The sequence below is a fragment of the Pseudopipra pipra genome, chromosome 11, assembly GCF_036250125.1.
Source record: "Pseudopipra pipra isolate bDixPip1 chromosome 11, bDixPip1.hap1, whole genome shotgun sequence".
Taxonomy (NCBI): domain Eukaryota; kingdom Metazoa; phylum Chordata; class Aves; order Passeriformes; family Pipridae; genus Pseudopipra; species Pseudopipra pipra.
In genome coordinates, this window is record NC_087559.1 from 12,722,682 (window position 1) to 12,735,488 (window position 12,807).

The 12,807-nt window shown below is 36.5% G+C and overlaps 1 protein-coding gene across 45 annotated transcripts in view; it reads right to left on the minus strand.

Annotated features, from left to right (window-relative positions):
• Positions 1-12,807, minus strand: part of SLMAP (sarcolemma associated protein) — a 91,457-nt gene that overhangs the window by 14,557 nt on the left and 64,093 nt on the right. For 36 of the 45 annotated variants that reach the window (XM_064667574.1, XM_064667572.1, XM_064667573.1 and 33 more), the window contains 6 exons: positions 11,116-11,238; positions 10,246-10,320; positions 6,771-7,091; positions 6,095-6,212; positions 4,421-4,592; positions 2,860-2,994 (listed from right to left, as the gene is read on the minus strand). In XM_064667574.1, coding sequence (XP_064523644.1) covers positions 2,860-2,994; positions 4,421-4,592; positions 6,095-6,212; positions 6,771-7,091; positions 10,246-10,320; positions 11,116-11,238 — 944 coding nt within the window. The remainder of the gene's footprint in view (positions 1-2,859; positions 2,995-4,420; positions 4,593-6,094; positions 6,213-6,770; positions 7,092-10,245; positions 10,321-11,115; positions 11,239-12,807) is intronic. The other 9 variants (XM_064667595.1, XM_064667608.1, XM_064667599.1 and 6 more) reach the window with 1 other exon arrangement.

Below are 12,807 nucleotides of genomic sequence, written 5' to 3' on the forward strand. Positions count from 1 at the left end.
TTCTGAAAATGGATCAAATGCTGCAGCTGGGCCAAACTCCAGCTGACCAGCCTGCAGGGTTCCTTCAGCTTATGGCCTCCTTAGAACCAGCCACACGTTTTCTCAGCTATGTTCAATTAGCTGTAAACTACTGCACGGTCTGGATGGACAGCCTCTATCCATGATACGATAAATTAAAAGCAAAAATGGACCTAAACTTTTTTTAAGCTGTCCTTGGAAGACATCTGCTTTTTCTGTATCCTAGCCTACGTATTTGTGCACACACAAAGACATACAGGGGTAAGTTCAAACCATGCCAAATATTTTTAAAACTTTTTTTTGTGCTGAAGCTACCTTGGTTTTTGTTCAGTCAAATAAATAAACAAATAATAAGTTCATGATTGAATTTTCTAAAACATTGTGATTCATAACTCAAATCTCATCCTGTTATGAATTTGCAGAAGTCACTTAATCATAGAACCTCCAATATGGTTCAAAATACAGGAATATTAGAAGGCATTCTAGTCTCTGCCATTCAATCACTTTTTTTTTCAATCAAGGCAAATATTTAACAGAAAAATTATGTGTAACTATTGAAGTAATTTTCATGCAGGATTATTTTTGTGTCACTGGTGCCACAAATCACAGTGCCACCTTCCCACAGAAAGCATGTTGGCAGAAATAATCACAGCAGTGTTCACAAAAGTGCCAGAAGTTTAAATCAACCAGAGCAGCTGATGTTCTCAAACCATTAACATCATTAAATCCGTTGTATGAAGCGCATCAGGAAATAACCAGTGACCATAAGCATGCAAGCATAAGTAGTACACCACACTGCTAAGCGTGTCAAGAACACAACACTGCAAGTTTCTTAAAAGTAAAACTGAAGTATAAAAACTTTAAATTTAAATGATATCCCAAATGGAGTACAGAAGCTTTGTCTTTTCTAACATTTGTTAGTTCACTGAACAAGTCTATGGATTTATTTTTTTGGTAAATTAAACACATTTGTGGCTGCGGCATCTTGGCAAATGAAACCGGTGATAAATATCCACTGCATCCAATGGAATTGTCTCCAAATGATTAAATTTTTCCCCTCAAAAACTTATCAATATATAACAATTCTTCTTATTGTCAAGGAGCACTTAACTAGGTGCTTTAAAAAAATGTGCATCTTGTATTAGAATATGAAGATATGCAAACTCAGACACAGATGGGCTGCAAAAAGGAACAAATCCCACAGTGGGAATCCACTTTCTGTTCCTTGGAAATGAAGTAGCAGATAATGATTCCAGCAAAAGGGGACAATGGTACTTCAAAAATTTGACCTTGGAACTCAGCCCAGTATCCACAATGTTTGAAATAATCCCCAAGATGGACATGTTTTACATTACTGACGGGGAGCAATGTTTGCTCAACAGCGAGTTTGTCCTGCAAGCCCTTATATGGCTGGATGCTCTTCATCATACCCTGACCTCCAGGTTTCAACTGTCATAACTAATTTCTCCTCTGGAAGCAGATTTTGGCAACTGCTGTGATTCCTGATTTCATTTACTTACCTTTAATTCTTCCTAAAATTTCCTTTACCTTACAAGCATTTCCAATGTCATCAGGTGCAACAACTCCCTTCACAGTATGTCTTCCCTCTACTATCACCCTTTTCCACTGATCATTTTAATTCTGAGGTTAATGTTTTTAACAGAGCAGAAAATCTCACATTCAGTGTGTTCTCTTCTACTAAAATGGGGTGGGGTTTTTTGCTGGCTGTTTTTGACTTCTGCCTACTTAAGTAACTCAGTATTATCCGAGCACTGCAGAAGAGTTCTGAGCAAGAATCAGGTTCCAAGAGAATTATAACATTATAAAATCACATTTCTGAAAATATGGCTGAAAGAAGTGAGAAGGGCTTTGAATTCTTTACATCTTTGACAGCTCTGCGATGTTAGAGGTTTATATTGAGGAATTGATTATGGCAAAGGTATTCATACAAACTTTTGGGCATCTAGGAGTCAGCTGATTTTAGAGGATAGGGTACTGTAAAATTTCTTTGTAGTGAGAAAACCAGTTTTCTAAAAGGCTATTACAGAGCATTCATTATTCTCCTGTTTTGTACTGTCCACTATAGGAGTTATGGTGACCACAGAGGCAGCAAAGGAAGACAAGAAACCAGCCCTCCCAGGGTACCTAAAGATAACCCCCCTTATAGAGTGTCTGCCACACCCCTAACGTTTGGAGGATTTCAGAATCCCAGCATAAAAAAACCCAGTTGTCTCTAGCTGTAAACTCAGTTCTAATGACACAACCTCTCAAATTAATTGCAATAGAAAACAGTATTTTCATTAGTGAATAGAAAGGACAGTTCTACTGTACTGCTTAAAGCATGAGCCCATCAGGAATAACCAGTTAAGAAGAATGAGCAAGAGTAAGGAGGGAACACCCATCGTAATAAACACTAAGAAAACAAAAAGCATCTTGGAAAAGGTTGCTTAATTCATTTGGATACAGGTTTCTAAGCTTTTACCCCTGTATCATTTTTTGAAGTCAAAGAGTTTTCCTTAGTTCTGGTTCACTAGCATTTAAGTCATATGTTTTCAAGAGAGCAGATATCTCTAAGGACAATACCTAAACCTGTCACACGACTGTAAATTGAATTTTCAAGTGTAACTGTAACAGTGTAATGACCTGCAAATTTGCACAGTTAGGACCAGAATGGAATTTTGCATATATATATATATATATATGCATATATATATAAAATAGAGTACACAGCCTTTTTTTTTTAAAGTCCATCCTTTTCTATTTGACTCTTCCATATTCCTTCAATCAACAGGACTGTCAGTGCCATAATCTGACTTCCCCACACATTTTGTACAGACTTACGTTGTTTCCTTTTTCTTGTAGCAGCTTCAGGTTCTCTTTACACTGTTTGAGCTCTTCTGTGAGTGACTGCTTCTCCTGCTCAGCCACCTCATACTTTGCCTTCAGCTCTGAGAGCACAGTCTGTGTTCTTTCATACTAAAGACAAAGAGAGAACAGTCTGTGGACCCCTGGACACCCAACACATGCTGACATTTGCTCAGTGCACAGCTTCCTTTTCTGTCATCTGCCTGGAATAACTTGCCTTGCATCAGTACACTCTTTTTTCACAGAAGCAGTGTAGAGTTTAGATTTCCTTTTTTTTTCCTAAAAGAAGATTTTTGCCTGACTTGAAGGGCTAGGATTAGTAAAACCAAGGAAATACAAAGTAAATGCAAGGCCTTAATTCATGTCTTATACCAATTATTCATTATCATATTGGAAAGGACTGTAAAAACTAGGAAGATAAAACAAAAAACAGGGGAACAAGGAGTCCTTCACGTTTGAATAGTTGTCTTACATTTAGGCTGCAGCTGAAATCCCTACACCCAGCAAACAGGTGCAAAAATCAGCATTCTGTATGAAGGAAATCAAAACCTCTTCCCACAATGCAAACTCAAACATAAGGCAGGCATTAAAAATTATTATGCCTTGTACTGTCGTGCCATAACCCTCAGTGTGGGTCAATTACAAACAGTACTGGGTGAATGTGACACATGTACCTACAGGATGGACAGACTTTCCTTTTTCAAACCCACACTCCATTTTTTCTAGAGATCACAAACTTTCTAGTAGTCCTCCTGACAGGGACAGAATCAATGACTTTCAGTACTGGCATTTACCACAAATTTAGAAGATTAGGTATCTTTACAAATACATCTGATTACAAAAACACAGACTAACAGGACTGGGTTTTTGAAATTCTGAAAATTGTAAGGAATGTGACACGGATGAATTATCAAAGAAAAGTACTGTAAAAGAAACTAAGAGCAGTGATTGGAGAAACACTCAAAATGCTTCTAAGAGGAAGCAAGTGTTGGAAAATATGTCCTTCTTCCAGACAATCCTTAGATGCCAGGCAGATGAAATACATGCTCAAAATGCTGACCCTTATGCACTTGCAAGTCATCTTCAGCAGGCCAATGATCCAGGAAGATGAAAGGAGATCTTTGTAAAGAATGTATAGTTCCACTCATATAACTAGAAAGATCAGACTGACTCAAAAAGAATCAATTTTGACTCATAACAGCTAATAAAACTCTAGACCATGATGTTCAGAAGACTCTGAACAAGAATTTACCCATCTGAACACCTTAAAAGTAAATTCACTAGGGTAATGCATCAAAGTAAAGCTTAGGAAGGTCCCAATGAACACAGAAGTAATTTTACCTGAAATCTTCCTTTTTAAATCTAACTGCCAGTTTATATTTTCTTAGCTACCATTAAGTGCTTGCAATAAAATTATGAAAAAATTTCATTACTAGAAATCTTTTTTAGTACTAGAAAACCTTTGCTTTTCTTTTAGCTGAAAAGTCAGTCATTGGGCATTACATTCCCTCAAAATGGAAACAGTATTTTGTGTTACCTCTTTCTGAACATCTTTTGCTTGACTCTCAGCTTCACTGAGCTGAGTTTTCAGACTAGCTGCATCCCGTTGATGTTTTTCTCTCAAAGATCCCATCTGATTCTCAAGTTCCTTTCGAGACATTTCAAGAACACTTATATCGCTGGTCAGTGCTAAACTCTGTTTCTGAGAGCTGCAAAACAAAATCATATTGATTCCTTATGCATCTTAAACAAGCACTTTTCATCCTCAAAAGCTTCACACATTATTTTTGATGTGTAAATATCAGCTTAGAGCAGTAACAGAAGTACAGATCTTTGTCTCTTTGTACACAGTACTGACACAAAAGGCTGGCCACGATCTTGCTTTAAAATATATGTCCACAGTTTAGTGTGTATAACTAACCATAATTTATAATTTAAATAAGTTATAACTAATTTTATTTTCTTATTCTACATTTCATTACTCAAAGTATTTGCTATTATATACTCCAAAGTATTTTGAAACAAATTTGTAATAAGAAGTCTGTTCAAGGTTGTTCAAAGCATTTCACTTGTTTGCACATGTGCTTCTGCTTACTCCCCTTGCATAAGCTAATAGCTAGTATGTTCAACTGCTTAGTGCAATTGGGTAATAATCAGAGAGCTCAAAATTAGGCCATTAAACATCAGTGTAATAGCCAAGTAGTGTTAATTCATGCCTGTGCAAGAAAAAAAATAAGGAAGAGATCCTGCATATCTCCATTATGCAAATCCTGTCATTTCTCATCTGACCTTGTGTATGCAAAAAACAGAAATGAGGGCATAATGAACCAAAAAAGAAAGGTTTGAATACTGAAAAATAATACATTACTTCTTGAATGTTTACTGTGAAACATTTTCAATTTTCAATTAGATCTTACAACACTGAGGAAGCCACAAGGGAAAAGAGACCACACATATATCTAAGCATGATGGTAAAATTCAGATCCACAATAAAACAAAGTTGTTGTCCCATATTTAGTCTGTGAATTATATTCCAGTATCTAAAACTGAAAAAAAAAACCACCAAAAAAGGCAGATGAAGGGATAAGAGGGGAAGTTGTTTCCAAGCAGAAGATTTAGATGGCCTTGTGCAATGTCATGTTCTCAAACAGCAAAAGAAATACAGAACAATACAAATTCTCCTGCACTCTAAAACTCCTCCCAAAGGATATGATGCCACCTGTGATAAAAAAAGATTTATATTTTTCTCTTAAGGAAAAGGTGATCTAGAAGATGGTTTCTGCCCACCATTACTATTTATACTGTGACAGGCTATCACGAGACACCCAGCTGTTTGGAATCATTTTCCACCCTGAACACTAAGAAAATTTGAGGTTGGGAAATCCATGTAGTTTATTATCTTGTAAGTGGAAGGATAACTGTTAAGTCTAAATTCTTCCACAATGCATGCTTCCAAGCCCTTATTAAAAGCAGCAAAGTTGGGTTACCTTATGATGATAAAACATGACAAAAGCATTTGTAAAACAGAAAAACATAACTTGGGATAACAACTGACATGGAAGTGTTCAGCCCAATACTCTGATATAAATAAAATCTCAATGCATTTATTGAAACACCCTCAGACATGTAGTACCTCTCTTGTGAGGAAAGAACACCAACAAAACTCTTCAGTTACTATGGTACCTCCTAGACAAACCCACGGGGCCCTTACCTAGAGAGCTCCTTCTCTTGTCGCTGAAGTTCAGATGTAAGCAAAGTATTTTCCTTCCTTAGTTTAACACATTCAGCTTCCAGAGCAAGCCACTCTGCCTTCAGCTTTTCAAGTTCACCTGCAATAAATAAAACTTAATTCAATTGAATAAAATTATTTCATGACTGCATTGAGTAGCACAAGCTAATAAATTTTAAATTTAACATTTTTTATGTTAAAAATGAGATGGTATCAACAGTTTCATTAAGCCATAAAATACAGTTAATTGTCTTGAGTAAAGCTTTGCCAGAATTAAAAAGTCTGAAGCTCTCCCTTTATGGGCTTAAATTACAGAAGTTACACAAATCCTCTTGGAAATCTGCAGCAGTATGAGTCCCTCAACTGTAGAAGTTTTCCATCTTTTCAAAGTGGAATTATAGTTGGTCCTGATATCAAAGTACATGAGCTAATTTAGACAATTACTATTTAATGAAGCATGCAAAACAGCTTTTGTAACACTATAAGCCTTGGCACACATACATAAATATACATATTTGTGTATAAATATATATATATATATAGACAGAGTAAATGACTGCAAAGGGACAGACCAACAGTGATTTGAGTAACTGCCTTTCCCCAGAGTGAGAAGGCTGCTGTGTTAGCACTGGTCTGTGACATCCCTTCAAAGGAGTACCTTTTAAGCGAGTGGCCTCTTCCTTCTGCTGATCCTCACACTGCTGGCACCTGAGCTGAAAACTGGCTTGCAGGTCGACAATTTCTTTTTCATAATCCGAGGCATCTTTCCGCCACCGCTCGAGCTCCGCTCGCACCGTCTGCAGCTCTGCTTGCAAAGTGGAAATATCTGTGTCCCGTTCTGATGCTGCCTTTTCTGCTACTTGCTGAAGTGACAGGATCTCATTTTGAGCACTGACTAGTTCGTTTCGAGTGCTTGAAATCTCGTTCTCCTTCTCCTTACGAAGATTCTCAATTTCTTCTTGTAACCTTCGCAACTGGGCTGGAAAGCGACATTAACATTTGTATTTTTTAAAACTGTATTTAGAGAAAACCTAAAAAACATAACTCCCTTTCTCAGCTTGTGGATATTTAACAGGACTAAAGAAGCCCAATGCAATTGAAAAAATATATTGATCTTGTCAAATACTGTACTGACAGAGATATGTACGTGGGCCATGTAGCACAGAGCCAAAAGAAACAAAAATGATGTCTGAACAAAGCTTTCTTAGATAAAGCTGTGTTGTGTGTGTGATACTAAAGCAACTCTCCAAAATCTGAAGCAAGATTTAGATCCAACTTCATTGTAAGCAAAACAAGGATTATAGAACGAGGACATTGGGGCTTTCAGGAACAAGAGGAAAAGGAAGAAGGCTTCTCTGACAAGACAAACAGTTGCAAAGCTACACTGGAAATGTTTGCCTGTTCAGCAGTTAACTTGTGATGTCTATAAAAATTTGAGGCACAGGGTCTAAATTTTGACTCCATGCTTAACATGTACCAGAGGAAGTAAACATTATTTCTTTGCAAAAAGCCTTTTTCAAAGCACAAGATGAATTCTGAATGAAAGGGACAGCTGCTCCAAATATACTGAGTTGGAAAGTCCTTTAGCATTTACAGCTACTGTAAATGTGCAGCAGGCACGTACACAGTAGGCTATGTGACATTTCTGCATGAAGAAAACCTTATAGGTTATTCCCACCCAAAACTGTTTCATTACCAAAGACATCTCTGAGCACAACGATTTTTCATAAACACACATGCAAACAGAATCCAGTGCAAACAGTCGGACAAAAAAGTACAGAGGAAAAACTACAGTTAAAACCCTGACTGATAGGAGCAGAGTGTTTAATTTGCTGTGGTTTTGTTTTACTTTTTAAAGAACACGTATCAGAGTTCACATGTATTTCATTGATTTTAACATGCAAAAAAGCAATTATTAAATTAATAAAGAATTACTCTGAGAAGAAAAGGTAAAATTCTTCACAGGACCTGAAAACCTAATGTAAGATACTGTGGAGGGTCAGGATCATACATTTAAAGTTACATGTTTCAGAAGCAAAGGGCCAAATGAGGATAGTGGAAACTGTTATCCACTACAGGGTGGATAACAAGACTGAGTAACCCTCCTAGATTACTTGTATTTATTTCTGTCCTCTCAATCCATTACAGAAGATGACAGGGAGAATGTGAGTTTAGCTGTAAACTGATACAGCATCAAAGCTACTCAAGAGACACCTGCACCTTCATGACAATTATACTTGATATTTTTCAGTAGCTACATAGTAATATAGAAAGAATTCATATACCAGTACAATCTAGAAACTTTGCTGTTAGCTGATGTACAGCAAAGAAGAAAAACTCAGGTTTTTTTGCTTTCCTCTAAACTGAAGCAAGACATTTAGCTCATTAGAGAAACTAAAGCACCCATGAATTACCCAATTCCCCACTTTGGAGAAAAAGACAGCATGGGAAAAATATGATAGCTATTGTACTTTGCAATACATAAGAGCTGCTATAGACAAGAGTAAGTTAGATTCCACAGCAATTCTGTATGAGATGAAACAGTCCACCTCTTCCATAACACTTGCAGCATGATGGATTTTTAAATATATGTGTGCAACATGAGGCTTACTACCACCTCGTCTGTTTGAAAATAGTTTCTACAGGCTTGTACTGTAACAGAATAGCAAACAAAGTAGTGGATGATAACAACCTGACAGTAACACAACATCTGGTGTACCAACAGTTGCCTTTCCAAGTAGCCTTGGAAGCCCTGAGCCTACCTAAGTAATACCCTCTAAAACACAAAGAACTACGACTTGCTAATAAAGCAGGTTCCTGAGCAAAGGAATGCAAATTATATCTTCTTGATACTATTTTCTTTATCAAGCCAAGCTAAACTGCTTCTTGGTATTGGCAGCATTTCAAAGAAATGTGTTCTTTTCTTCCATCTGTGTTGCTGATGAATAACTGTCCCTTTAAATGTTCAGGCGTAAAAACAAGCGAAGTATGATGGAAAATCCAAAGATGCACAAGAATTTCTAAAGCTTGGTGGAGTTGTAGAAATAACTTACACATGAAAATTACTACTAAGAATCTTGGAATGGTTTCTGAAGCACTGGGTATAATTTGAAAGGACAATTAGAAGGAAAACTTCCATTACATCTCTCATTTATATAAGCCATTACCTCATCTAAATTGAATGTTTCACTTCTTTTATTTTTTTAAGTAAGGCATAACAAGTTACTTGAATTTCCTTGCTCTACCTATCTGTTCATATAACGAACTTCACATGTAGAGACACAATCTCAGTTGTTTCTGTGGCCCTTTCTCTTCTCCACGACAAACATAAAAAAGCCATGGCTGGGCTAGAACACTGATTCCATGAAAATACTTCAAGAAATGTTACTGCATGAAGCTGCCAGGTTTTTTTTTCCCCTCCCTACAGTTCACAGCAGTTGCCAAGGAAGAATCCTGACAACTTTTTCGAAATTGCGAGATGTGTCACACCCTAAATGTTTGGGAAGCAGCAAGGACACAATGAACATCAGAACAGTCTGAACTACAATGGAGAGAGGAGGAAACATTAGCAAGACCTCACTTGAGAAGGATCAGAGAACAAAAAAGTACTGAACCAACAAGAGGCATCTTGCAGTTAAGTTTGGCTCTGTCAAGGTCCTATCTCTGATTCTCTTTTTTGAGAGGAAAAAAAAGATTTATTTTTTCTGCATCAAAATAACTATCAAATTCTATTTTCTAACTTTTGTTACAGTATTTGTTACTTGGAGAGTTTTCATTACTAGCAGAATAATATTCAAAATTAAATTGCTCCTCTCATTCTGAAGACTAAACCTCCTCAGTGCTCTGAAGGTCATCACAGTAAGAAGCCCTACATAATTCAGAACTGAGGAAGATTGAAGAGAAATGAAGATGTATCTATTACAGATTACATCTTCTGCATTTTCTAAGTTACTATTAGAACCATAGGAACTGATAGGAAACATTTCACAATAAAATTCAAAGATACAGTGAAATAAATCAGATTTAAAACATACACTCAATTAACATTTTCCTTTATTAGTAATTATGATGCCACAGAAAGTCAAAGCTATATATTTCCCTAAAGGGTGGGGGGAGAAAAAATAAATTCCTACCTTGCAGAGCATTTATTTGCTTGTTAGACTCTTCGACTTGCACTCGATATGCTTTTCTCTCTTCTTCCAAGAGTGCTATAAACAAAAGTGAAAATGTGCCCCAGAGGTTTTGTTAGTAGCATGTATTTCAGCTGCGTAATTCATTTTAGTCACAACTTCCTCTTAAATGAAAAGATTAAACAAACATATTATTTCAGGAAGTTATCAAAGCTAGTAACTGTGTGAGTAGTTTAATAAAAGTTAATGTTAAGAAATCATTCCATTATTGTGGTAGTATTACAATTAATTGGAAATTAATGTAATCTGTTGCCTGCTCCGAAAACTCCGTGTGTGCTAAATGCAAACTGGTGTGGGAGGAGAAAAAAGAAAAAGCTGTAAATACATCCCATAAAGAACATTGAATAATATGCAACTCAACTGGACTATACTATTTCCTGTAAAAAACAACCCACAACTTTACTGAGGGTAATGATACAGCTACATAGCTGGGAGGATGATCTAAACACATCCCATTATGTGCATTATCTGACTGAAAAGCAGATTAATCGGTATCTGGCAATAAATATATTCCATAAGGATAAAATATACAGAGTTCAAGTATGTATTTGATACTATGAAAACATGTTGGTTTATCTTGAACTAAAAAAAATCAGAGCTGAATTGAACTGCATAGAGTTCAAAAAAACAAGCAAAAGAAAAAAGTTTGGGAAAAAAAGTGTAAAAGTTTCTGACATTCTGTGCAAGAGATGTGAATGCTATGAACCAGATTTATCTAACAGACAGTCAGCAAAACTGGACCCCCATTTAAGACTACCTGATAAATACAATTTTAATGAATACCCTACGCAACCAAGTTGATCTGGGTCTCACCTTGAAGTTCAAAGCATTTTTGTTTACTTGTCCTAGCTAGCTCTTGGGCTTCAATCAGCTCCTTGTGCAGTTGCTGAATTTCTTGCTTAGCCTCAGTCTCTGATTGTGCACCCTGCAATTCATCTGATAAAAGAACATTTTCTTTAAATCATAAATTTGAACAACAGTTTAATTTGCACTGCCACGTGGTGACTGGCAACTTTTTACTCAAATCTTCCAAAGTTAGTTAAAGTAAACTCAAAACTGGATTAGGTAAATATTAGCCAAAATATTAATATACTTAGAAAAGGAATAAAACATATGCGAACTTTGACACATTCATTACATATAACATGCAGTATAAAACCAAATGTAACAAACAAGAACTAGAGAGTTTTTGAAAACACTGTATAGCTTGGCAAGGATTTCTGGATTGACAAAACCGAGGGACAACAAGCACATGTTTACAACTTGTCTCCTTTTGAAGGAAGCCACTCTAAGCCTGTTCCTGAGCAATGACCCTGCATTCCCCCTTTCCCAAACACCCCCAGCCCAGCCTCCTGCTGAGGCTGCTAATGCCCATCAGCTGCAGGGATCAGGCAAAGAGCTGCTCTTAGAGGGTTTGCTGCTGCCACCCTCCCTCTGGGGACCAACGAGGAAAGGAAAAAATTAGGGAAGTTTTCTAAAACAAAGTTAAGAAAAAGAGGAGAAGTCCAGCCTCCTTATTTCGTTCTTAGTGAATACTAAAATAAATTTTGCCTTTACATTTATTTTCACTGTCTTAATTAGGTATATCTTTATTATGATCAGATATCTATGCATGTTATTTAAATAAAAACATTTGCTCTTCCCCTAAGTTTTGTATTAGCTAAAATGCACATTAAATGCCTCTTGCGTTTATAAGACATGACTTGCAGTCACAGACAAAGTAAATACCTTTATAGCTGAAGTTTTGGAGGAATTTAAAAGAGGAAAAATAAGTTACTTGTAACCAATAGCAGTGCCCTCTAAGGGACACACACTAGAAACTAAATGCAGGAACACTCCAGTCTGCAGGCATTTGCAGTGCCAGGAACTGCATCCAGGAAACCCTCATTCACTAGATTTTCCCTAAGCAGTGTCTGTGCAGAAACTGATCTTTCAACAGGCTCAAATAGCATTAATAAACTTTTTAGGTAAAGGGCTAAAACTTGATACAAAGCTTGTTTGGTGAGAAAGGTAAAGAAAGGTAATTGGTGAAAGAAGTCCAGCTGCATCTCATGGGAGAGGGAGGGAAAAAAAAGGTACAGGAGTTGCACAGCTACTTGGTTAATAAACATCTGCAACTAGAGACCATATGGATCTAAGATAAAGGCTTTGAATAAAATATTACTTTCATTGTCTGGACCCTTCACTAATAAGAAAAAAAATAAAAAGAAGCTACAGTTTAGTTCATCATTATACTTTTGACATTGACGTTTGACTATATATGCTACCAATAAAGGAACTATACATTTTTTCTTGTTCTCTTAATTAAAACACTTGTTTGTCAAATCATGCTTAAGTATTCATACTGCATCCCTCTAAATAAGGGGCTGTTTTTTTCTGTTCTCACAGTAATGAACTGGTGGGATTGAGTAGAGCTGAGGACACAAGTGTGCTTTTAGACTTTTTCAGAACAAAATTATGAGAGCAGAAAGAACAGAGAGCACCCCATATTTCATCCAAATACCT